The 26,260-nt window shown below is 38.3% G+C and overlaps 1 protein-coding gene and 1 long non-coding RNA gene across 2 annotated transcripts; both read right to left on the reverse strand.

Annotated features, from left to right (window-relative positions):
• Positions 1 to 284: 284 nt before the first annotated feature.
• Positions 285 to 24,947, reverse strand: LOC131233180 (glycerophosphocholine acyltransferase 1-like). The gene is made up of 8 exons (XM_058229797.1): positions 24,794 to 24,947; positions 24,535 to 24,654; positions 20,792 to 20,849; positions 20,588 to 20,688; positions 19,791 to 19,886; positions 19,610 to 19,703; positions 1,456 to 1,699; positions 285 to 831 (listed from the first exon to the last, which is right to left on the reverse strand). The coding sequence occupies exons 1-8, from the start codon at positions 24,860 to 24,862 to the stop codon at positions 510 to 512; spliced, it is 1,104 nt and encodes a 367-aa protein (XP_058085780.1). The 5' UTR covers positions 24,863 to 24,947; the 3' UTR covers positions 285 to 509.
• On the reverse strand, positions 16,722 to 17,371 carry LOC131233181 (uncharacterized). Its single transcript, XR_009165113.1, has 2 exons — positions 16,969 to 17,371; positions 16,722 to 16,800 (listed from the first exon to the last, which is right to left on the reverse strand). It is a non-coding gene; the product is annotated as an uncharacterized LOC131233181 (long non-coding RNA).
• Positions 24,948 to 26,260: the final 1,313 nt, after the last annotated feature.

Raw genomic sequence — 26,260 nt, forward strand, 5'->3', positions numbered from 1 at the left:
GGGAGAGTACTTGGTCAGAAGCATTCGGTATCTGTTCAGGTGGTATGCACTCACAATATCTAGACCTTTCATCTGACGGGCCCGTCAAGGAAAGGCTGCACCCCAAAAATCACAGCTGCCAGTTACTCCTAGCCTTTGGTTGGACCCATTAGAGTTACAAAGGTCTCAAAAGACTTTCCAGCCGACGGTTGACTTTCAATAGTGAATCCGATTTCCGGGTGCAACTGGAAATTTCAGATGCATGGCCTCTCCACTGTAGGGTCAGCTAATGAACAGTTCAGACCTGTTAAATGTGTGATGCGTGCATAGAAATTGAACGTTCGAGCGTTCAATGACTTAGCCATTAACACTACTTGCGAATAATAAAAAAAGTGAAGGAGAAACATCATTCAAAGTGGTCGTCCTACATAGAAAATTAGCATAAAACATACGGTATTTCAGCGGCTCAAGCAGAATGTTATCGGGCAATGGGCATCACCGTCATTGACCGGTCACAACGATGGTTCAGGTTATTTGACATCAGCCTGGTCTGGCTGCTGCTGCTGCTGTATGGGTTTCGTCTCCAATTTCTTACCCTCCTTGAGCACCACCTGCCTTGGCATCACTTCTAAAAGGAAGCTTCCACCGTTCCAAATGGAGGCGGAGACCTTGAGTATTTGGAATGTAACGTGCATCTCATACGACAGGAAGATGGGGACAGTGAGGGCCATGGTCGCAATGGTGAAAGCTGCTTGGAGCAATATATACATGAACATTCGGTTCTGGTCCCCGAGCAACCCGCTCAAACGCCACCACACATTATTCGCTTTCTTTGCTTTCTTGGAGAGTTCCCTGTCAAAACCAGCACTGCAGACTAAAGAGGAGGACACATGCAATGCCTAGTCTAAACTTTGTATTCTCTCACAACAGCACAGTTCACTTTCCTGTGATCCAAAACATTTGTCTGGTGGGCCTCACCACGGGTATGCAATGGGGTGAAAGTCTCCTTCACTGAGCAAATACCTTCCACAGCCCGCCGCATACATTACAGAGCAACAGACATTTTCTATTTTCAACTGATCACTTTAAGGACAAGGATTGGAAGGCTATGAATGTCCAAAGGAGATTTTGCAGCATCGTCTATCCATGTGGGACCCACCAGCATTACATGATGGCCTGCAACAACCATCACTAGTAGGGACTGGGCATTGCATTTCCAGGAGAACAAAAGAGGGGGTATAGAGTTGGGCGATTAGATAACTGGACACCTGAAAAGATGAGATCTGGTTTGTAAGCTCACACAGGCTTGTCTTTGCTGAGAGTAATAGAAACCACCCATTTTCAGTAGGGTAACACACCCAATACACTGGTCTTATTGCCTAAGCCAAAAGGAGACTGCAGACTGCCATCTTATTCCCCTTTTGAAAATTCAAGTTTATTTGATAGGGAGAGGTGTAAAAAAGAGCAGGGAAGAACCTGTACGAAGTCATTACTTCAGGATCCCTCAACAGTCTCTGTCGACGCAACACATTAACAATGAGAAAGTAAAGAAGCTGCCAGAGGGTGTAAGCAGCCAAAGGGATGATAAACAGCCACATCCACAGGTGGGACTTCTCTGTTACATAAGGCCATGAAGCTCTGTGATGCACTGCATTTCCCTCCGGGTGCACGGCTGCAAACATCGTCGGGTCCCACCAACGAATGGTGAAGAAAACTATCCCTACAGTGCAGCAGCACTTCATTAGTCGCAATGGAAAATCAATGGAGCCAAGATACATGCGCGGGAAGAGCCAAGCTGTATGAAAAGATGAAAAGATGTTGCAATACAGTTTAAAGAAAAGTCTTCTTACTCATCTGCAGAAATGTTTGCCTTAGTGATCTCCATGGTATTAAAAAAACGGTGCTCCAATGGCCATAAATATAATGGGAATGTCTGGGCCATTATGCGTTATGGGGTCGTAATGGTATGTTTTTAAAAAAATGGACCGCAACAGACCGTTATGGTCCAGCGCAACAGCCTAGGGTCATTACGCATATATAAGCATTAAGCCCCCTTTAGGAACTTTTTCCAAATTTTCACAATTTCTCCTCCACTTTTTTATATTTTTGCTTCTTGGGACTATTTTGTAAACCAATTTCGACTAGATTTGTTCAATTCATAAAGGTTAGAACACAAGATTTAAGCCGTTTTCAAAGAATCGAATATCTATGGCCAAATTTGGAGGAAAATGAAAATTAGATAAAATTTCTCACCTTTATTTTTAAAAATGAAATTGTTTTTTCTTGCTATAAATATATCGATTTAACATCATATTACTAAATCGACCAAACCTTGCTAGATTTGTGCTCAATTTCACCATCCTTGTATACTTTTTTTTTTTTTCTTTTCTTTTTTGTTTTTTGCATTTTCGCTAGCTTTTATATAATTTCCAACAAATGTCATTTTTTATTTTTTGTAAAATATTTAGAGTGTAGATTGTTCAAATAGATGTAAAGAGTTTACATCTACACATGCATGCATAAAATCATTGTATTTCATCTTCTTCTTTTTCTTTTTCTTTTCTTTCTTTGGTATTTCTAGTAATTTCATATCATTTTTAGAATGAACAATGTCAAGTTTATTTTTTAAATTTTTTTCCTCAAATTTCTTGAGGGGAATGATGTTAAATGCTCAGGTATATACACTAGATGGAGAATACCACATATTGCATAAATTTCGGCCCATTTTAGGGGATTTGAAACGGTCCAAAATCGGCCCAACACTATTCATCCTAATTTAATTTTAATTTTTTCCTTAAATCATCTATGAAAAAAGAAAAAAAAAAATCATTAAATCTCTAGAGGGAAATGGTGTCAACCTGATGCTATTCATCCAAAATTATTTTTTATTTTTTTCTTCAAATTTATTTAGAGAAAATAGTTTCAAATGGTTATGGACATGCATTAGTGTGATGAATTCTACAAATTACATGAATTTCAATTTTTGTTTTTATTTATTTATTTTGGCGGGGGGGGGGGGGGGAGATTTGAGTGGGTCCCAACTCTGCCTCACACTACTCATCTGAATTTAATATTTAATTTTCTTCCTCGAATTTCCTGAGAAAATGGTGTTAAATGGTTATATAAATATACATTTATAATTTTATCATCATTAGATTAATGCTCATATAATCTTATTTACATTGAATCATTGATATTAGATATTTCAAAAATTAAATATAGGAATTTTAAAGTCAGTCTAAACTTCTCGAGTTAATAAAATCATCAGGTAGAGCCAGAGACAACATTATTACCAAAGAATGTTTTAAAAAAAAAAGAATGCATATTTGGAATACTCTCATTTTTAGTATTTTTTTTCCCAATATTTTTAGATTTTTTTCCTTCAAAAAAATCGACTGTTATCAGGCTGTTGTGGCCCATAACTATAACGGTTTTAATGGTCGATTGTTACCATTATTGAATACCATGGGCTCATTTAGGAACTTGCCAAATGAATAGGAAATCAAATTGGAGGTAAATGAATTGGGAGTAAATGGCTTAATTGTGTTTGGATGGGAGCAAATGAAATGCAATTGAAATCCAAATTTTCTGTTTGGATGGGAGTAATGGGAGGAATTGGAATGCATTGGAATTTTTCAATACATTCCCTCGAACATATGTGATATCCTAAATCAACTTTTGATGAAGAGATAGATCGAGCAATGGCATTAGCAAAAAAGTTATTAGATAATTTTTAAAATAGCAAAAAGGCTCGAAAGGGTCTTTTATGAGATTGGATGACTAGATTCGATGATTTCAGTGGGGGATTCACAAACATACCCATGATTGGATCATTATTCAATAAAGTGCATGAAATCATTGTATCTAGATTGTGTCTAAATTCGTTATATCTAGATTCATTGAATATAAATTGTGTCCAAGTCCGTTGCATCTATAATAAAGTGTCTAGATTTGTTGTATCTAGATTATATCTAGATTTATTGAATCTAGATTGTATCTAAGTGCATTACATCTATAATAAAGTGTATAGATTCATTATATCTAATTTGTGTCTAGATTCATTGAATCGAGATTGTGTCTAGGTTCATTGTATCTAGAATAAAGTGTCTAGATTCATATTTTTATGTTTATAAATATGTAACTCTTGCAAATGAGTAAAGGGGGGCCTTGGTAATTCTTACATATTAGTAAAAGTTCTCGGCTTGGTTTTCTTAGTGTAAACCTTGTTGGTAGAGCCTATTGGGACATGAAATCAACACTAATAAGGCAGTATTTTACATATATTGCTTGTGTTAACTCTTTAGTTCTTGTTATATTTCACATTTCGAAGTAGACACAGTATATATGCAACGAATCTAGACACAATCTAGATATAACGAATCCAGACACAATCTAGATACAATGTGTAGACACTTTATTGAATAATGATCCAATCATGGGTATATTTGAGAGTCCCCCACTTAACTCATCTAATCAAACCGTCTAATCTCATATCAGACTGTTTTGAGCATTTTTGCTATTTTCAAAATGATCCAAGAACTTCTCTGCTAGCGCCATCACTCGATTTGTATCATCATCAACTTTAATATCCCAAATTAGTGTACATATGTGATATTTAACAAAATGATTGTAATAAGCCCACTGGAATATATACTTCAACCAAAACTCAGGAAATGTTAAGCCTTGGGTGGGCCACAAACGTAAGGATAACAAACAAGCAACTTGCCAACATTTTTTAACCATCATTTAGATGGCCAACCTTTGGACGATTTGGATCATTCTATTGGTGTGATTTTAGTGATGTAGTCAATAATTGCATTGTTTCAGAGTATCATCAACATGCCACATGCATGGAAGACATGCGCGTATTCCACCTTTATTTACTTGTGCGACTCTCCAAGGGAGCTCCAAAAAGACATTTACTTCCAAATCCTCTCTCACAGGGAGGATTTCATTTACAGATCCATTTACTCCCATTTCATTTCATTTTCATGCATTTACTCCCATCCAAACATACCTCAAATGCCATTTACATCCATTTACTCTCAAGTTCCCCCATTTACCTCCATTTACTCCCATCCAAATGGCCCCTAAGAGTATTTGCTAAGGGTTTCTTGGCTTCAAATTCATGCAACCCAAATTACAACTATTTGAGTTTGGGGCATTGTTGTAAGATAAATTCCGGCATCTAAGCTTTTCCATGTGTGTGGAGAAGATTCGGCATATCAATATGAATGGAGAGCAAGCATTAATATATAATGAACGTTGTGTGTTTGGTTTTATTGATGATGCTGCCTAAGAATTGTTTCGGGGGAGTTGTCTACAGGTTAGAATATAACCTGCCAACAGAGGTGCCCGGCTTTGTCCAATATTCTCTAGAACTCTAAATTGCAAATGATACATTTCTACCTATAAGCAGTGAGCAAATCAGCAAGACGGAAGTAGGCTCCAAAGAGCCCATCATCATCATCACCATAGCCTTGTCCCAAACAATTGGGGTTGACTACATGAATCCTTTCCTGCCATTCCACTCTATCAAGGACCATAGGTCATCAAGTCTTTTTCTTACTACCTCCACCCATGTCCTTTTAGGCCTTCCCTTTTGCTCTTTTAGACCCTTCTACTTGTACTCGCTCACTTATTCACGAGCATAGTTCTTGGTCCCCATTGCACATGACTAAACAATCAAGTCTACTTTCCCTCTTCTCATTAACTATTGGAGTTACTCCTAAGTTCTCTCCAATGCATTCATTTCTCATTCTATCTTTTGTTGTCTTACTGCTCATCCATATCAATATCCTCATTTCAGCTACACTCATCCATCTCAATATCCTCATTTCAGCTATACTCATCCTATGAACATGTTGTTCCTTAACCACCCAACATTTTACCCACAAAGCATAGCTAGTCTTATAGCCAAGCTATAAAATTTCCCTTTCAATTCGAGTGGTACGTGACGATCACATAGAACTCCAATGCATGTCTCCATTTCTCCACCCCGCTTGAATTCTATGGGTAACAACCTTCTCAATCTCTCCACTCTCATGAATTATCGACCCAAGATCTCAAAATCGGTCATTTTGGGAAACTTCTTCATTGGTGATCTTAGCTAATTCCTTGTTCCCAATCCTATTGTTACTTAAATTACACCCCATATACATTGTTTTATTCCGACTAATTGTAAATCCTTTAGATTCTAAAGCAATCATCCATAAATCTAGCTAGGGCTCTAGTCTCTAAAGCATTGACATGTTCAAATATCTTGACTAACATGTGATACATTGCTCCCACACCATACCTTTTCAATGATAAATCTATCTAATCCATTTGAAACTCCAATATGCCACCACTTAATCATCTTCTTCCTCTCATCTTTTTGGAAAACAATGGCATCTTCTCCTTCATTCCATTCTATTGATACTCATCCTAAGCTTCCAAAACCTCCTCTTCTACATGGATTGGAAAGCATTTTCCATCAACTCATAGAAGGAGAGATTCATCAATCTGCATCCCACCATAGATTTTTAACTTTGACTTCCAAAACAATCACTAGCGATAGTAGGGAAGTCGATCTCCTAAACTTTTGCTACGCAAGAGCCCAACACCAAAAGGTCTCTATCAACCGTGCACAGGGGGGATACCATCAAGTCTGAAATGTGGCCCTCCGCGAACATGGATTCATTCTAATGCAGGACAGAATGATCTAACCTAATATGATGCCATGAAATTAAAAGACAGATTAACTAGAGCAATGGAACAACAAAATAAAGCTAATTTACCATAAATTCAAAATCTTTAGATTCATGACATGTCCATATTCAAGCCTATGATAGTTATGTTGCGCAACATGCCAACAACGCAGTGAACCGAGATCCAATCTCAGGTCTCACCCACAAATGATAAACAAGAAAAAATATAAACTAGAAAAAGAATCAAAGCATTCCAAACAAATCACAACACAAGATATACGTGGAAAAACACCAACAAGGGTTTAAAAAACCACGGATGCAAACTTCCACTATGAAGAAAAACGAAGATTACAAGGCAATATACTAACATCTTCCCTTAGAAGTATAGAGAAACCCTTTGCCCACACCTTTGAATAACTCTCATTATACTTAAAAAAGACCTAGGGACCCCTATTTATAGTTTAGGCAACTACCCTTTCGCACCTCTGCGAAAACCGACTCAAAAATCCGCAGTCCGCATCAAATCTGGAAACGAATCTGCGTAACCTCGACTGGTCGAGCAGGGTGCTCGACTGGTTGAGCGGACCCTCGACTGGTCGAACATGGGCCTCGACCGGTCGAGTACCGCGGAACCAAAAAACCGATACTCGCTGGACTTTGAGCCGAGCCAATCCACGATTGGTCAAGTCGGCCACTCGACCAGTCGAGCGGCCGTTTAGATGTGGCTCCACATCTCAACAAGTCATCCAATGTGAATCTCATAAATTACATATTAGCCAGGACCTATGGGAGATAGAACCCCCATCTTAACATAAGGTTAAATCTGAATTCAATGGAAATCACATGACTTGTACGAGTTTTGACATGTTAGGGTGGTTTAAAGGTTAGGTACTGGGGGAAATTGGTTTGGGGTATCTAGGCTTTAGAGGTATTAAGGTTGGAACATTAGAGTTGAGATTTTGGGGAGGTTTCAGGTTGGAATTTCAGATTTTGGGTTAGGGGTTTTAGGACTTTGGGTTTCTAGAATTGGGGAATATGGGTTTTAGGTTGTGAGAAATAGGGATTTATGATTTGGATGGGATTTTCATATCTTGGGGATTTAGGTTTTTGTTAAAAAAAAAAATTGAGAGCTTTGGAAATTAAGGTTTGTGGATTAGGGTTTGGATCGTAACAAAGAAGAAAAAAAAATGAAGAGATGATGAAGAAAATGAGAAGATGATACCCTGTTGAGAAGAGAGAAAAAAAGAAAAGATAACTAGGAAATCGCTTCCTGTGGTTTTGCACCACCAATTTAATCACAGGATGGAATTTTGTTCAATCTCAAAGCAAAATGAGAGAAATCTCTTTCATTCATAACATGTATATTGGCTAGGGTGGGAACGTCCAACCCTTTATAGTCTCATAAAAGACATTTTACAAAAATGCGCTCTCATATAAGATTCTTAACATAAAGACGCTTAATGAATTAAAAGTTGTTCCTAACTCCCTACTTTCAACACAAATATGAGTTATGCCAAAAATAACAAAACATGTAAGCAAACTAAATAACTAAACTATTTCGTAGCCCATGGGGGTCTACAATCGAGATGTCCAATGACGATGATCCAACGGTCTGATCATCGTGTCCACTCGATCTAATGGTCCGATGTGTCCATCAAGCACATATATGTAGCCTACGGGCATCTTCCCAGTGTGGAGTCTTCAAAGATGCACGAATATGCACGTGGGGTCTTCAATGTAGCTAGGAATGTGAATTGGGCCAAGTGTGCCCCCATGTAATAGTCGTCTAGCTATAAAGATACTGGCTCAACCCCCCTCTAACATGGTACTTGGATGTCCTTATCACATTCCATGAAAAAAACAGCATGGAGGCACCAATCCAAGATGAGCTACTCTTTCTTAAAATTTGCCACCTCTCTTTCAAATGAGACCTTAATAAATAGATGTCAATTTTTATTTTTTTTTTAATTTATGAAGGATAGAAGCCAATTAATTTAGCTTTAGGACTTTCACATTTGCCCCATTTCATCACCATCTGAGTACAACTTCCCAAATGGAAGATAAGGTCTACATTCTCTTTCATCAGCCAACCAGACGAGCTATAATTAATTCTTTGTTTTGCCGCAGGATTTTCCTTGACAATAACCTGTTGTTTCCCTCATTTAATCTTCTCCACATTCTACCTCTTAGCACAATCTTCCCATGTTGCTTAGCTTTAGGTAGGGCTGTCAGTGTCAATGGGCCAGGCTTGGGCCTAGCAAATGCAAAAATTTGACAAGGCCCGAATCGAAAGCCTTGCCCGAACAGTTCAAAATCCAGCCCATGGCCCAGACTGTTGACAGCCCTAGCTTTAGGATTCACACCACCACCACTTCAAAGAACAGAGTTCTTGACTCTTAATTGTTTGTTCTTTTAATCCTACAAGCACAACACATTATCATGATTCCAACAAACTCAACACAACCCCCTCCTCTCTTCTTGGCTAAGTTTGGTCTTCCGGAGGAGACATATCCATCAGATGAGGACGTACTTCCTCTGAAAATTTTCACCTCACCCCATCCTCTTTGTTTATTTATTTATTATTATTTGGACTCTCGGCCTTTTCCTGAAAACTACTGCCACCCATCGATGTAATGGCTTTATCAACTTCTTGCATATTCTTGCATCTATTCATAAATGGTGACAAAACTTCTTGGCCTTCTTGTCTCTTTGCACCTAGGGATGAAAGCATCTCTGACCTTGCAAATCTCAATGAAAAATCATCTCATCAATATTGGATTCAAAGAGAATAGTTGACTCAAAACAAGGTATACTAGGAAAATCTTCTAGAAGGATCAATTATTTTCTTTCTCGTCACGACCTCTCCCCAATCATCCATCTCCTTGCGTCCACTATATCGTCATCAGTCATTGTTGAAACCAACTCTGTCGCCTTTACGCTGTTCTCTTCTCACAAATTTTATGATTGGTAGAGGACAAGGAATCCCCATACAAAAGAAGAATCCACAAAAACAAAATCCACTGGGAATTTGGGATCCTTACAAGTTTCCATTAACATCCACAGATGAGAAGGCATGCCATCCTTCCCCAACATCCAATGAGCATCAGTGGATTCAAGAATGACTAAAAAAGAAGGCGGATTTAAGAAGATGAACTTTGGAAATTCTCTCCCGCAAGTAGTAGTTCTACTCCCCTCCCCTTTTTCTTCATGAAATATGTAAATCTTGTCATAATCACCTCTCAAACACCAGGAAAGAAGCCACCTCCACATTCATCATTCACTCCCTTCAAAGGTAAGGCCAAATCAAGGGGCAGAATTTTACATACCACAATTTTTCTTAATCACTCGTCTATTACTGAATCACAGGAATTTCAAGTCATTGGTCACAAGCCTATCACTATTACAAAACACAAGAATTTCCCTACTGCTGTCCTCACCACACGCATATTACCAAATGCATCTTGTATACTTGTCAAGAATTCCTCCAGGGGTTTGCTCCTTAGATGTCAGATTCTTCTACCAATTTTTGTACCCGTATCGGCCGATACGGGCGTAACGGTCACCCGTAACGGTCAGCGCCGTAACGGTCGAAAAACGGCCATTTTTTTTTGCATTTTAAGGTCCGTTTTTGATGTTTTTTTCAAATTTCTTGCTTCCAAACTCCTCCTCACTCCTTCTACTGCTAATTTCGACCAACCTTGGGTGGATATTTGAGGAAAAAACACATTATATTGGCGGATTTTGTTGAATCAAAGCTTGGTGGGCCATTTTTCATAAATTTGTCAAAAATAGGTATTTATACTTTTTTTAATATGTTTTGCTGTTTTAATTATCTCATATGATGTGTTAATCATAGTAGAACATGTTAATATGCATTTTACAGATTTGGGGTGCCATTTAATATTTTTTTCTATTTACGCATGAATTTTGCCCCTTTTTTTTAAAATTCAAAAAATCAATTTTTAATGATTGTTTTGCTGTTTTAATCACTCCATATGATGTGTAAATCATAGTAGAACATGTTAATGTGCATTTTACAGATTTGGGGACCCATTTTATATTTTTTAAATATTTTTTTCTATTTACGCATGAATTTTGCCCCTTTTTTTTAAAATTCAAAAAATCAATTTTTAATGATTGTTTTGCTGTTTTAATCACTCCATATGATGTGTTAATCATAGTAGAACATGTTAATGTGCATTTTACAGATTTGGGGTCCCATTTTATATTTTTTAAATATTTTTTTCTATTTACGCATGAATGTTGCCCCTTTTTTTTAAAATTCAAAAATTTAATTTTTTATTTTTGTTTTGCTGTTTTAATCACTCCATATGATGTGTTAATCATAGTAGAACATGTTAATGTGCATTTTACAGATTTGGGGTCCCATTTTATATTTTTTAAGTATTTTTTTCTATTTACGCATGAATTTTGCCCCTTCTTTTTAAAATTCAAAAAATCAATTTTTAATGATTGTTTTGCTGTTTTAATCACTTCATATGATGTGTTAATCATAGTAGAACATGTTAATGTGCATTTTACAGATTTGGGGTCCCATTTTATATTTTTTAAATATTTTTTTCTATTTACGCATGAATTTTGCCCCTTTTTTTTAAAATTCGAAAAATCAATTTTTAATGATTGTTTTGCTGTTTTAATCACTCCATATGATGTGTTAATCATAGTAGAACATGTTAATGTGCATTTTACAGATTTGGGGTGCCATTTTATATTTTTTAAATATTTTTTTCTATTTACGCATGAATTTTGCCCCTTTTTTTAAAAATTCGAAAAATCAATTTTTAATGGTTGTATTACTGTTTTAATCATGCCATATGATGTGTTAATCATAGTAGAATATGTTAATGTGCATTTTACAGATTTGGGGTGCCATTTTATAATTTTTTAATATTTTTTTTCTATTTACGCATTAATTATGGCCCTTTTTTTTAAAATTTAAAAAATAATTTTTTAATGATTGTTTTACTGTTTTAATCATGCCATGTGATGTGTTAATCATAGTAGAACATGTTAATGTGTATTTTACAGATTTGGGGTGTCATTTTATAATTTTTTTTCTATTTTCGAATTAGTGACTTCATGTTTTTATTTGCTTATATTGGACGGGTTTTGCCTTAGAGCTTCTTAGGGTTTAGTTAGAATATAAAATCATCTTTATTAACATAGGTCATACACTTATACTCAAATCTAATTATCTAGTGTCTACCTAAGCCTAAAGAAATGTCTGGGTCTGGCCAACAACAAGTAAGTGATGATATTGGATGGCAACATTGTGAGAGGGTTGGTGGTACTAGGCACCAAATGAAGTGCAAGTATTGTGATAGACTAGTGACTGGTGGAATTACCCGTCTCAAACAACATTTGGCACATCGAAAGGGTCAAGTTGCGCCATGTAGTAGAGTACCGAAAGAGATAATGCTTTTAATGCAAGCTAGTCTGGATGAGTCGAAGGGTAATCGTGCTGTTGTACAAAAAAAGAAAGATGATATTTTAGATGCAACTCGATAGGAAATGTTTGGTCCTGAATATATGGGCATTCGTGATGAAGATATTATTGATTCTGACGAAGATTCAGATCGAGAACTTACTATAGCTAGGAGAGAGAGCTTGCGTCTAGCTCGTGAAGAGGAAGAACGTCGCCGCATGTTTGGCACGCATGGGTCAGTGCGTGATACAAGGAGGGGGGGGGGGGGGGAATGGGAGTGGGAGTGCAACTGGAAGTGCAACTGCTTCTGCAGGTGGGGGTGGGGTTAGGTTTGGTGGGTTACGACGTATGTTTGGGAGCCGACGACAGACATCTTCACATGATGCCCCTATACGTTTGGATGAAGAAGTAAATGAGCCTAGGAGACCCTCTATTGATCCAATCCTATTTAGGAAAGAATCAACTAAACAAAAGAAGATAAAACAAATGTGGAGTAGAACTTCCGTTGAGAAATTAGGTAGAGCAGCAGCAAAGTTATTTATACATGCCAACATACCTCCTAACGCAGCCAATTCTCCATATTGGCAGGTGGTAATTGATGCAGCAGCAGAAGCAGGTGAAGGAATAAAAGCTCCCACGGCTAAGGAGATTAGGGAGAAATGGACAGATGCAGAGTATGCGGATGTGAAAGCATACGTGGCTACCTTTAAACCTGTATGGCAAGCCAGAGGATGCACAATCATGTGTGATGGTTGGACTGGCCCAACCAGACGCAGCATGATCAACTTCATGGTATACTGCCACTTAGGAACTATATACCACAAGTCAATTGATGCCTCAGAGGCAACAAAAAATTCTACTTATATTAATGGACTAATGGATAAAGTTGTGGACGAGATTGGAGAGGAGAATATAGTGCAAATTGTGACAGATAATGAAGCAACATATAAGCTTGCAGGACATATGTTGATGGATAAGAGAAAACATCTTTTTTGGTCACCATGTGCTGCCCATTGTATTGATCTTATATTGGAAGATATTGGGAAGAAGAAGAATGTTAAGGAAATGGTCGAAAGGGCAAGGGAAGTGACGACATTTATTTACAACCATAATCAAGTAGTTGCAATAATGAGAAAGTTTACGAAAGGACGAGAGTTGTTGAGGCCTGCGGCGACTAGATTCGCAACAAACTTTATAGCATTAGAGAGTTTATTCCAGCATAGAGAAGAGTTGAGTGAGATGTTCGCTTCCCGAGAATGGCTCAACACAAAACATGGGAAGAAGACATCAGGAATACCGGTCGAAGTTGTGAACACCATACGGGACAACAAATATTGGAAGAAGGTCAAGGCGATCCTAAAGGTGATGGAGCCACTAATGAGGGTACTCCGTCCTTGTTGAATCCGATGAAGCACCTACCATGGGCTTCATATATGATGCCATGGATAAGGTAAAGCTTGCAATTCAACGTGATTGTAGAAGTTGGCAGACTTATTGGAAGATGATCGACAAGAGATGGACAAACCAACTCCATCACGATCTTCATGCAGCAGTTACTACCTAAATCCTAGGTATAGATATGCCCAATCATTTGTTGCGGATGATGAAGTTCGTGTCGGGCTAAAAATGTGATAAAGAGATTAGAGCGACTTAGATCTGCAAATAAAGGCATTAAATGAATTAGATACATTTGGAAATCGCCTTGGTAGCTTTGGAGATGCTCTTGCACAGCATGCAGTATCTAGATTGCAACCGGCCGAATGGTGGATTAATTTCGGAGAGAGTACGAAGGCTCTCCAAAAAATTGCAGTAAAAGTTTTGAGCCAGACAACATCTTCCTCTAGCTGCGAAAGGAATTGGAGTTGTTTTGCGCTCATTCATTCAAAGAATAGGAATAGATTGCATAGAACATTAGATAGACTTGTCTTCATGCACTACAATATAAAACTAAGAATGCGACGACATCATAGGAGCATTACAGCTACTGATGACGGAGACTACTGTCCAATAAACTTGGATAATATTTATGATGAGGATGACCCACTTCTACCTTGGTTGGAAACAAGGGAAAAGCAAATTGAAGAGGATAGTGAAGAATTGGAAATTGATGACCCAGAAATACGCAGAGCGCAACAAGAGAGTCGTGCAGATGTGTTGGACCCAGTAAGAGGGGCCGCGTTTATGCCACGTACAGATACGGCTCAAGATCAACAAAAGAGTACGAGCAGTGGTAGCGTGACCGTGTCGGATGAAGACGATGACCCCCCTGCCCCTGGTGCTGGCACTTCTGGTGTTGCTCAGCGCCCTATACAGCCGTCTACAGATCACGATGTCGATGAACAGCGACGAGGTGGTACACGAGGTCGGACTTATGAGTGTACCGAGTCACAATACAGCCAGCAGGAGGTGGGTACATCTAGTGGTGCACCGAGTCCGAGAGGTTCGGAACATCGGCAGGCTCATGGTCTTGGTTATTATGATGGATATTCTTATGGTGAATTGAATTATGATGGTTATACTGAGCCTGTTCCATCACATTCATGTTGGAGTAGCCCTCCCGATCAATATCCATATGATTATAGATATCCAGATCCAAATCCAAGTTACTCATCACAGCAGACGCACTCTCAATCTCAAGATTCTCAACAGCCTGAGTATGGGCACCAGTATGGCTATTCGACGGGCACTGGTGGATATCCTTATTCCGGGTCAGAGTCGTTGCCTAGTCAGGATCAGTCATCCTCTAGTTTCGTTGATCTAGTATTTCCTTCTGGCACTGGATATTATGGATATGTAGCACCTACACCTATTGGACAGCCTCAGCCTGATGGTGACGATGACGATGATGTGGAGGTCGAGCAACCACAAAAAAGCAGATTTTCATTTTGGTGGTGACTTGTGATTGTGACTTGTGAGTATATATTTGTGTTAAGGTAAGTATTTGTTGCAGCAGACAGCTCACAACAGTATTATTGCAAGAAGCCATGCACACACTTGACACTGCCGAACTTGTATTTAAAATAGCTCCCCTGACAACCAATCAAGTAATCCTTAATCAAGTTGCAGGGGAGTATATCAGACACTACTAATTTATTTTTTTTAATATTCTTGACTTGAGGATGACAAGTCATAGACAGGAATTACACTATCACAGTCACGTGCATGGTGCACCACACTGCACAGGACCACAGGTATGTTCGAGAAATTCCTCAAAAATAATTGCAAACACCTAATGTATACATTTTCATTCATTCTAATATATCTATCATTGATAGTAGATAGTTAGAAAATTAAATATATGAATTTTGTAGTCAAATTCAGGTTATCTGGTTCATAAATTCATCAGACAGTCCGATACAACTTCTCACCAAAGAGTGGACCGTTACACCACCATAAACATGTTTCAAATTATAAATGAATGCATATATATAATGTTTGTAATATTCTAAATTTAATCCATATTTTTCATATTTTTTGGCAAAAAAATTACACCGTTCACAGGAATTTCAAGTCATTGGTCACAAGCCTATCACTATTACAAAACACAAGAATTTCCCTACTGCTGTCCTCACCACACGCATATTACCAAATGCATATTGCATACTTGTCAAGAATTCCTCCAGGGGTTTGCTCCTTAGATGTCAGATTCCTTTTACACTTGCTAAACTCGTAACAAATGCTTCCCACTACAACACCCAATTTTCTTCCTGCTTCCCTAATGCTTTCTACAGCTAAGGTTGTATCATATCTGGGGGTGGCAATGCACTGGGCAGCCCCATAGAGCCGGGGCCTGGGCGGGGGCATAACGGCCCGTAACGGTGCATTTTTTTTTTTTTTTGCAAAAATATGGATTAAATCCGGAATATTCTAAGCATTCCAAATATGCATTCATTTATAAATTGGAACATGTTTATGGTGGTGTAACGGTCCACTCTTTGGTGAGAAGTTGTATCGGACTGTCTGATGAATTTATGAACCAGATAACCTAAATTTGACTACAAAATTCATATATTTAATTTTCTAACTATCTACTATCAATGATAGATATATTAGAATGAATGTAATATGAAAATATCTTACATTTAGGTGTTTGCAATTATTTTTGAGGGCTAAAATTCATGCGTAAATAGAAAAAAATATATAAAAAAAAATATAAAATGGCACCCCAAATATGTAAAATGCACATTAACATGTTCTACTATGATTAACACATCATATGGCATCATTAAAATAGCAACAGAATCGTTAAAAAATGATTTTTCGAATTTTCAAATGAGGGCCAAAATTCATGCGTAAATAGAAAAAAATATATAAAAATATATAAAATGGCACCCCAAATATGTAAAATGCACATTAACATGTTCTACTATGATTAACACATCATATGGCATCATTAAAACAACAAAAGAATCATTAAAAATGATTTTTCGAATTTTCAAAAAAAGGGCCAAAATAAATACGTAAATAGAAAAAAATATTAAAAATATAAAATGGCACCCCAAATCTTAAAATGCACATTAACATGTTTTACTATAATTAACACATCATATAGCATCATTAAAACAACAAAAGAATCATTAAAAAATGATTTTTCGAATTTTCAAAAAAGGGCCAAAATAAATGCGTAAATAGAAAAAAATATAAAATGGTACCCCAAATCTGTAAAATGCACATTAACATGTTTTACTATGATTAACACATCATATGGCATCATTAAAACAGCAAAATAATCATTAAAAATGATTTTTCGAATTTTCATAAAAAGGGCCAAAATAAATGCGTAAATAGAAAAAAATATTAAAAAAATATAAAATGGAACCCCAAATCTGTAAAATGCACATTAACATGTTCTACTATGATTAACACATCAAATGGCATGATTAAAACAGCAAAACAACCATTAAAAATTGATTTTTCGAATTTTAAAAAAGGGGTCAAAATTCATGCGTAAATAGAAAAAAATATTAAAAAATTATTAAATGGCACCCCAAATCTGTAAAATGCACGTTAACATGTTCTACTATGATTAACACATCATATGATATGATTAAAACAGCAAAACATATTAAAAAAAGTATAAATACTTATTTTTGACGAATTTCTGAAAAATGGCCCACCGAGCTTTGATTCAAGAAAATTCATAATATAATGTGTTTTTATCTCAAATACCTAGCCAAGGTTGGTCGAAATTAGTAGTAGAAGGAGTGAGAAACAGTTTGGAAGCAAGATGTTTCAAAAAAACAGCAAAAAATGAGCTAAAAATGAAAAAAAAAAAAGTTACCGTTATGGGCCCGTAACGGCCCGTATCGGCCGATACGGGACAAATGCTTCCCACTACAACACCCAATTTTCTTCCTGCTTCCCTAATGCTTTCTACAGCTAAGGTTGTATCATCTCTGGGGGTGGCAATGCACTGGGCAGCCCCGTAGAGCCGGGGCCTGGGCCCCCAAACTTGGTCCTAGCCTAAACTCGATTTCCAGGACCAGGCTAGGAATGCTTGTTAGAGTCTCCAGCTAACAATGAGTAAAATGAACTTACAGTGAAAGCACAATTCATTTCAAAGGCCCATCGCCATCCATCCCTTTTTCCCTAGTCTCGGGATGCGCTATTTAAACTTTCCATAAGGCTAATGTACTCACTCCAAACTGTGGGTGCCCCCATTAGATGATAAACCATTCTATTGCAGACTTGGGAACCAATACTTCCTTTTTACACGCTAACTGATACAATCTTGTTTTATAAATTGATGCCACCTAATTTGGGAATAAACATGAATTTTTGGAGCGGAACCTGCACCATGGGACCCACTGGAGGGGCAACTAGGACTTGCACCCATTTCGTACCCACCTTTTTACCCTCTCTTTTCCTTTACAAGGTTGCCCCAGCCTTGTGGGCAAGGCTGTCAATGGACTGGGCCTAGGCTTGTCTTAGGCCCAGATTTTGATTTTTTTTTCAGGCTGGGCCAATTCAAAATTGTTTGCTAGGCCCAGCCCATTGAAAACCCCACTTTTAGAGCCAAGGCCAGGGCTAGAGCCCCTGGTCCCCACTGCCACCCCTAATTCCATACTTTACGCTTATGGTCTCTCTTCCAGGACCTATATGTCCCCCTACCCTCTCTACAACATCTTTCTCCTTTCCCCTCCTAGCTGCAAGCCTATCACTATCACACATCATAAATTTTCCCCTGCAGCCACCCTTGTGGGAAGAGAAGTCCAACAGCACTCTATAAGGCGCACTGCTTTAAGATTGCGACTCTAATAGTACTCCCACAGTTATAGGCCCATCTACTTTATGACCTCAAACGGAGTGATACTATTGGCTTGATCAGTCCCTAGCAATGTCATGCAATGTTCTGGCATCGAGGAGCACCCTAGTTCCAAGTATGGTCCACCAATGCTCAAGAAACCTTGCTTGGAGCTCATACTTGAAATCCGGATCCAAACAGTATGAATCAAGAATACTCCTTTATAGGCTTCATTCTCAGGATCTCGTACATGGCTGATTGAGTTGAAACAGTCACTACTCATTTAGCAAACTGCATCCTGAGTCATTGTCCATTCACACTAGTTCTTCCATGTGACAATCTTCTTAACCGCCACAACCAAGCATATACCAGTTCAATGATCTTTTTTTATGCTTGGTGAAGGTTGAATCCAAGTAAAAGAGAATGACTTGCACCTGGGGATAATGACTCAGTTGAATGAATCCAGTCGCCAAGATGATCTTTACCAACTTGCCATGAATATTCTTTTGTGCAACGTCACTCAGTATTGACAAGAAAGAGTAGTTAAAACAACATTCTTGGCCATTTCTTTAAGCAAAAGCTGTAGTAGGAAATTATGGTTCTTCGTAACAAGAGGCTCTTGGCTTCTTCTTTGAAGAAATTGGCTAAACATAAGTGGCACAAACAACTAGTTTGGCCAGTGCCAAGGGAATCCCCTTCCTTAGGGTAGGGACTTGGGATGGTTGGGGGGTGGTTCCTGCATACGCTTTTGTACATGAGTTTCCATGGGAATGGGTGAACTGTCGATGGGTAAAGATATGAACAACTCGTCTAACAAGCCACACAATACATTCGCCATGGCCCAAAAAACAGGCTACTTGAAGAATAACTGCTCAATTTGAAGAAGAATGACCACCACCCATTTTGGGCCCTGTAAAACTGATCAGATGGATTTCCATGGCCCATATATGGTATGAAACAGTTGACAAATGTTGTGGATCTTGTATACATTCACCAGAGGTCCCATGGGAACTAGTGTGCTATTAGGATTTCTCTTAGTCACAGATCATAGCTGGTTCACAAAGGTCTCTTTCCAAGTGATTGAGAAAATGCATGCTAACAAAAGACCAAGGCTTCTTTTCGGAAGAATATGACATAGAATAAATTTTATTGACAAGCACAATACTAACACCAACAATTTAAATAAATTAAAAAAGAAGAAGAAGAAGAAGAAGAAGAAGAAGGAGAAGAAGAAGAAAGAGAACTGCTCACCAGGTAAAAGATGTATCAGAACAGACACAATCTTGTCGACGGAACTAAATACCAGGCTACAACGCCAAACAATCAATGCCCACGCCAAAGGTCCCTGCAGAAATCCACAAGTTGTGACAAGAAATATAAATTGCCAAGTTGATGGTAATGATGCAGAAAGCAACAAGAAGTGTGTGCTTACTTCTGCGAATGAGAAGCAAACCATGAAAAGCTTTTCGTTTCTTGGATATAATAGAAGCATAACCAAGAAAATTGTATTAGCATAGTAGCAAAAGTCCTGCAACATCCCAAGATCAGTTAGGATAATGTAGAAGTTAGTTATAGAAAAAGAATACTGAATAAATGTCAATGATAAGCAATAAAGACTCGATGATAACAATAAAATCAAGTGTAGTCATTATGATATAGGAATTGCCCTATCCAATAGCAAATACTTGGTAAATCATAATTCAGACTCATTTCTAAAATGCAGTAAACCTGAAGTGTAGAGATATGCTATTATACTTCAGGTGTTCCTCTCAGGCTTTGTTCAGTGTTTAGTGGAATGCTACTGCTGGCATTCTCCACAAATTCCTATTCACCAACTTCATGTCCATAAAATTCTCTACCAATGGTTGGGAAGCAAACATTGAGAAAGATCAAATAGGAAGCCAAGCATCAAGCCCATCAACCACCCAGAGGTTGATGTTAAAGGTTCCGTGGCAATGCAGATATGACTTTCCGTTTCTCATAATCCAAGATATGGACATAGATCAACGTCCCATTCTTAACATGTTATTCATATTCAATTTTATGGATTTTACTTGAAACATTTTAAAGATTAGTCCAAAATATGGGGAGTTTGCTTTGTTTAAACCCAAGTCCGCACCAAATCACCCACTTATGTTTAAAGAAAATATTTAAATCAATTTCAAGTGATTGTAGCTCAAACAAAATATTGAAAATGTCGAAAGGAACTGCTACAGCCATAATGCTCACCAGAAGATAGTAATGCCATTTCTTGTATCGATAGTATATCCATCGGAGAGGAACAAAGGTTACATAGAACAAACAATATACATATGGAATGTCATGTGGTCCTGAAGAATATAAATTAAAACATAAATAAACTAAAATATTCAAAGTTGTCTTTATGACGGTCAAAGAACCAAATCCTCCAAAAAGCAAACAACCATGACTTACTGGATCCCAATAGGAAGCAAAAAGCACCGAATCCAAGAACACTCAACAGATGGGTCACCTAAATCTCAGAGAAAGAACAAAACATAACACAAACCAATCAATATATTCATTTACACGAATATAAAGGCAACATAAATACCTGAAAGAAATCAATATAACAATCCAAATGATTTGTAGACATACCGAATGAAAACAAATGAACAGCCAAAAGAGGGCCCATCAAAACAACCAGCCATGATGATTAGGAAACAAAATAAACGTACAAAATGGGAATATGGGATAACATCAACACAAGAACAACCAAAAGAAAATCAAGAAAGCAAATCAATATAATCACCTAAGGTAGTTGGGAGATGAAACATACGTAGTGAAATCAGCGTAAAAAACCATCAATATACCAAACGCTTTTTTGAAAGTGTATCAGAATGCAGCAACATCAATATAAAAGGAGCATAAATGAAAGCCCCAAAACAGAATCACCCAAATTATTAGGAAATGAAATGAATATGATGAAATTAACACAAAAAGGATGACTCATCACCTACAACCCATTGCACATGAACTTCATACATAACACAACACCAAATGTGAAAAACGGCACATGTGAAGGACAACCAAGCCATGCATAATGTGGGCCCCGCCCATCCCCTGGCATAAAAATCAGGTAGGCAAGCAAGACAGCCTGTACAAAACAATGGACAGTTTAAACTGGACCTACCGACTGTCTGATACAAATGTGCAAGTGTCGCCCAGCCCACCTAATGAGTTGACCAGCCTGACTTTTGTCCCAGGTGATCTTGATGGTGTGACCCACCTTATCCGTTGCTCGGATGCCATAGATGCATGTCATGTTGGCACATAGAGCCAGGTTGCATGTGAAGAAGAAGAAGAAGAAGAAGAAGAAGAAGCAAGAGCAATGATCCAGCATGCATTCTTCTTACCTTATTCCAGTACAAATTCATTTGTGACCTAGGCATCAAACCTACGATCACTAACTACCGTTGCATAGACGGGTTCAACCATTGACTGAATGCAACCCCAATATGCCATGATTCAATGATCAAATCCATCCAATTAATGGCATGCAACACAGATGTTAGGAGTAAAAAAGTTAATATCAGCTTGTAGGGTCTTAATAGGATTCCTTTGAACATCCGATTGGGGTGAATTCAGGGCCATGTGTGATTTACAATAGGCTCCTCCCATCCAGTGGTCCAGCATGATCATATGTGGACCCACCTGGGTCCCCCGAGGGAGTTTTCACCCTAACAAAGTAATAAGAATTCCTATTGGACCACTACTCAGACATAACTATCCATATGATGTAACAAGTGTGATAACATCAACATAAAACACAACCCAAAAGGAAACCCATCAACACCATCACCAAAACAGATACGATGCGTGGACCCACAAGATCTGACAATATCTACATGATTTTGGGGACCTTTGCACAAAGCCAAAGATGTCTAATCACTACAAGAGTGGAGAGGATTCGATCACTCCTTTGATTATACAGTTAAGATGGTCCCAGGATTACGATTAATGGTTTAGATTGTCTAGAGGCGGGCCTTAATGGACAATGGGTATTATTCCTCTCTCTATTTTCTCTATGAGAAACTCTCTCGATTGGGAAGCTTTTAACGAGAGAATACCTCTCTTTTTATAAAGAGAAAGATCAGGAGGATATGGGAGAAATTTGGATGAGGTAGAGCTTATCCCTATCACATCCGATCACTTGCTAAGGTATTCAATAACGGTAACGGTGGCAATAATGGCAACTGTCACATGTAACTACAAGTCATTTCATGTAGGAAATTTTTTTCATATATATATATATATATATATATATATAGAGAGAGAGAGAGAGAGAGAGAGAGAGAGAGAGGAATGCTCACCTGCGCACCTTCTTACGTGAGCACCTTTGCACACGTGTCATAGGCACATAATCTGAACAGTCAACGTGATGTGGCACCCCTTGAAACCTCACAAGCCCAATTTATAGCCTGATCCAAAACTTCCGTGGGCCATAGCTAAGAGAAATGCAAATCAAGGGAGGAATTTGTTTCCTTTTTCCATGGGCCACCAAAGTTATGTATCGGGCTGAAAGTTGGGCTTGTGATGTTTCAAGGGGTGCCGCATCACGTTGACCGTTCAGATTCTGTGCCCATGACACGGGTGCAAAGGTGCGCACGGGTGCTCACGTAAGACGGTTCGCACCAAAGCATTCCTCTCTCTCTCTCTCTCTCTCTCATATATATATATATATATATATATATATATATATATATATAAGCGGCCCACAACAACCATTCCCGGCCATTTTCCATTACCGCCCCATAACATCCAACAATGGCCATCGTTAGCATTACTTGATGGCCGTTACATAACCATTTTTGCATCCCTTGTCTCTTTCCATATCCCCAATCCTACTCTCATTGAATTTTTATTTTAAAATTTTAAATTCCGAGAGAAAATTGAAAAAGGAATATCAGAGAGGAAAACATATAGGACGCACCCACTAGTGGTTGCCCACAGGCCCACATCCAACATTGCAAAATGTCCCTTTTTCAGGGAAGTAGTTATACTAATTTGCTAGAAGCATGTAATGGATGCACAAAAAGAGGAGGCAAGAACCACAGGTATTTGGTAGGAGAAACAGATTTCTGGGCAACAATGCAATCGCACAAACGATTAGGAAATGGAACATATATAATGAAATAAGCAATCCAAATTGAAACCACGCCAATGCAATCACTCAAACAGATAGTTAGGGCTGTACATGAACTGAGTTAGCTCGGTTAGCTCGCTCAACTCGACTCAAAAAAGCTCGATTCGACTCAGTTCGAAACTGAGTTCAAGCCGAGTCGAGCTGATTTTTTTAACTCGAAAAAATTTCGAACTGAGTTCGAGCTTGCCCGAGCTCGACTCGACTCGGATTGAACCCCAGCTCGAATAGGATTGAACCAGATCGGTGACTTGGTTACTTTGATATTGATGTTGCTCACCAAGTGTTCGATGAAATGACTCAACGAAGTGTCGGCTGGTGGCAAGGAAGGTATGTATACGAAACAAATATCTTTTTTCTTGATTTTGATGATGCCTACAAGGTGCTTGAAGGTCCAGTTCATGTGTTTGTCAAAATGCTGCACAGGCGAACTCGGCTCAATCTTGGCTCGAACTGGCCCGAGCTGCTGACCGAACTGAGCCGACCTGGCCAGTCAGGCTCGAGGACCGAGCCGAGTTCGAGCTGGGGGTCAGCTAGTGGCCGAGCTGTGCCAAGCTCGACTCAGTTCGACTCATGTACACCTCTACATATAGTACACGAATAAAAAACAACACAATTGGATGCCTGTAAATTGCACTGGCTGTAAATGAAATACAAGTAAATGATTTACAAGCGGTGTTTGGATGCTGAAAAATGACTGTAAATCATTTACAGCTTATGGCCACAAATGAAAATCCGTCTGAAAAGCTGTAATTTCATTTTCCTGCAAATCATTTAAGCCTAATGGCTATAATTTTGAACTTTTAGTGGCAAATGACATCCCTATAAACAACTTACAGTCTATCCAAACACAGACAACTATTTACCCGTAAACAAATTACAGCTTAAAGCCAAACAGGACAGATTGTAAATGATCTACATCTGCAAATCATTTACCACTTGAAAAATTTACAGGCGTCCAAACGTGCCCTAAAACTACCCAAAGTTAGAGAGAGAGAAAGAGAGAGAAAGGAACCTTATTAATGAAGCGCTCATGCTCTTCGGCCTGCTTTGCGATCTTTTCGGCTTGCTTCGACAAAATTTCTTTGGTTTGGATCGCTTGTTTCGACAATATCTCCTTCGTTTGAGCAACTCTCTGCAAACCCAACACTCTCAAATCCATTAAACAGAGAAAGGAAAAACAAATCAAAGATAAAAATCGAAAGGAATTTCTTCACTTTCTTTCTCAAGCTACAGAGAGAGAGAGAGAGAGAGAGAGAGAGAGAGAGAGAGACCATGTTTGAGTGGGAGATTTTCTTGCGAAAGTAATCTGCTGTATCGTCCGCGGCCTCTTCGCCGGCCATTTTTTCGTTTTTTTCTTTGTTCTCCCCTGTTTTTTTATTGAAGACGGAGAGGTAGCAACGAAGGGAGGTTGACAGCTGCTGGCTTTTGAATAGAGCTGCATCGGATATAGGTGAGGCTTTCCATCGTACACGTGGAATCTACCTCATATCTGAACCGCCCAAATTGAGAAGCCAATGCAGATAGCTCATATAGTCATTTAGTTTGAATAAATCTATCCTCTGATTAATGGACGTTTATTTGTTAAGTTTGGACGGTTTACTTCTTCATATTCAAAAATAAGTAAGTTATATCATATTCTCAGTCGAATTTTGGCTTGTAATCCATCTGAAGTAGGTCCCATTTATTGTACGGTTCCGATTTGAGTTACTGCTACGTCTTAGGTGGGGAGTCTCACCTGTATCCTGGATATCAAAACCAGCAGCAGCGTTCCGTAACTTTGAATTTTGATAGCAAATGCCAGGTTTTTGGAGGATGCGGTGCCCAGTGGTGGGTTTTTGGGACAAGATTGTGGACTCAAAACTCAGTACGCTATATCGTACTAAGTAAACCATGTGGGACCCACTGTAATGTATTTACTTTATCCATTCTGTCCATCCGATTTATCATCTCATTTTACGGCATGATATCAGACTTTAAGTATTTCCAAAGCTCAAGTGGACCACGTCATAGGAAACAGAGGGTATAATGATATCCACCATTGAAACCTTCCTAGGGTCCACTTTAATGTTTATTTGTCATCCAACCTGTTAATAAGGTCACACAGACATGTATCAATGTAAAACACAAAATCAGCTTGATCTAAAACTTCTGTGGCCTCCAAGAAGTTTTCAACGGTAAAAATTTAATTCCTATTATTTCTAGTGGTGTGGTCTACTTGATAGTTGGATATAATTTAATTTTAATATATTGAAATAAAATTATCTGAAAAAAACGGATGTACCGAGTGGATAAAATACTTACATCACGGTGGGTCCCACAGGGGTTTAGAGTTACTCACTGCATGATTTCCGTATCTGTTTCACAGGTACAGTACGGTAGTGGGTTTTTCACCTGAACGCGATGTGTAGCTGCGCGTGGTGAGTCAACTTTGTGGGTCCCACTGTCATGTATGTGTTTTATCCATGCCGTCCATCAATTTTTTAGCTCTTTTTTAGAACATGATCTTAAAATTGAAAGATTTCGTACCATATGATTTTCTACCGTTGAAAACTCCCAAGGATCATAGAAGTTTTGAATCAAGCTGATATTTATGTTTTCCTTGCATCTATATCTCCGTGACCTTATAAGTAGGTTGGATGACAATCGCCTAAGTTTTGAACAAGCTGATAATTATGTTTTCCTTTGGATGTTTTCCTTTTATCTATGCCTCTGTGACCTCATGAACATATTGGATGACA

Source organism: Magnolia sinica, chromosome 18 (genome assembly GCF_029962835.1).
Source record: "Magnolia sinica isolate HGM2019 chromosome 18, MsV1, whole genome shotgun sequence".
In the NCBI taxonomy this organism is placed as follows: Eukaryota; Viridiplantae; Streptophyta; class Magnoliopsida; order Magnoliales; family Magnoliaceae; genus Magnolia; species Magnolia sinica.

Bases quoted from the DNA above. Each gene is read 5' to 3' on its own strand.
- LOC131233180 (XM_058229797.1), bottom strand. From the start codon at position 24,862: ATGGCCGGCGAAGAGGCCGCGGACGATACAGCAGATTACTTTCGCAAG. The intron at 19,704-19,790 runs GTAAGCACACAC...GGATTTCTGCAG, and splicing joins TTTGCTTCTCATTCGCAGAA to GGACCTTTGGCGTGGGCATT. The intron at 832-1,455 runs GTTCTTCCCTGC...TGGTTTTGACAG, and splicing joins GAAGTAATGACTTCGTACAG to GGAACTCTCCAAGAAAGCAA.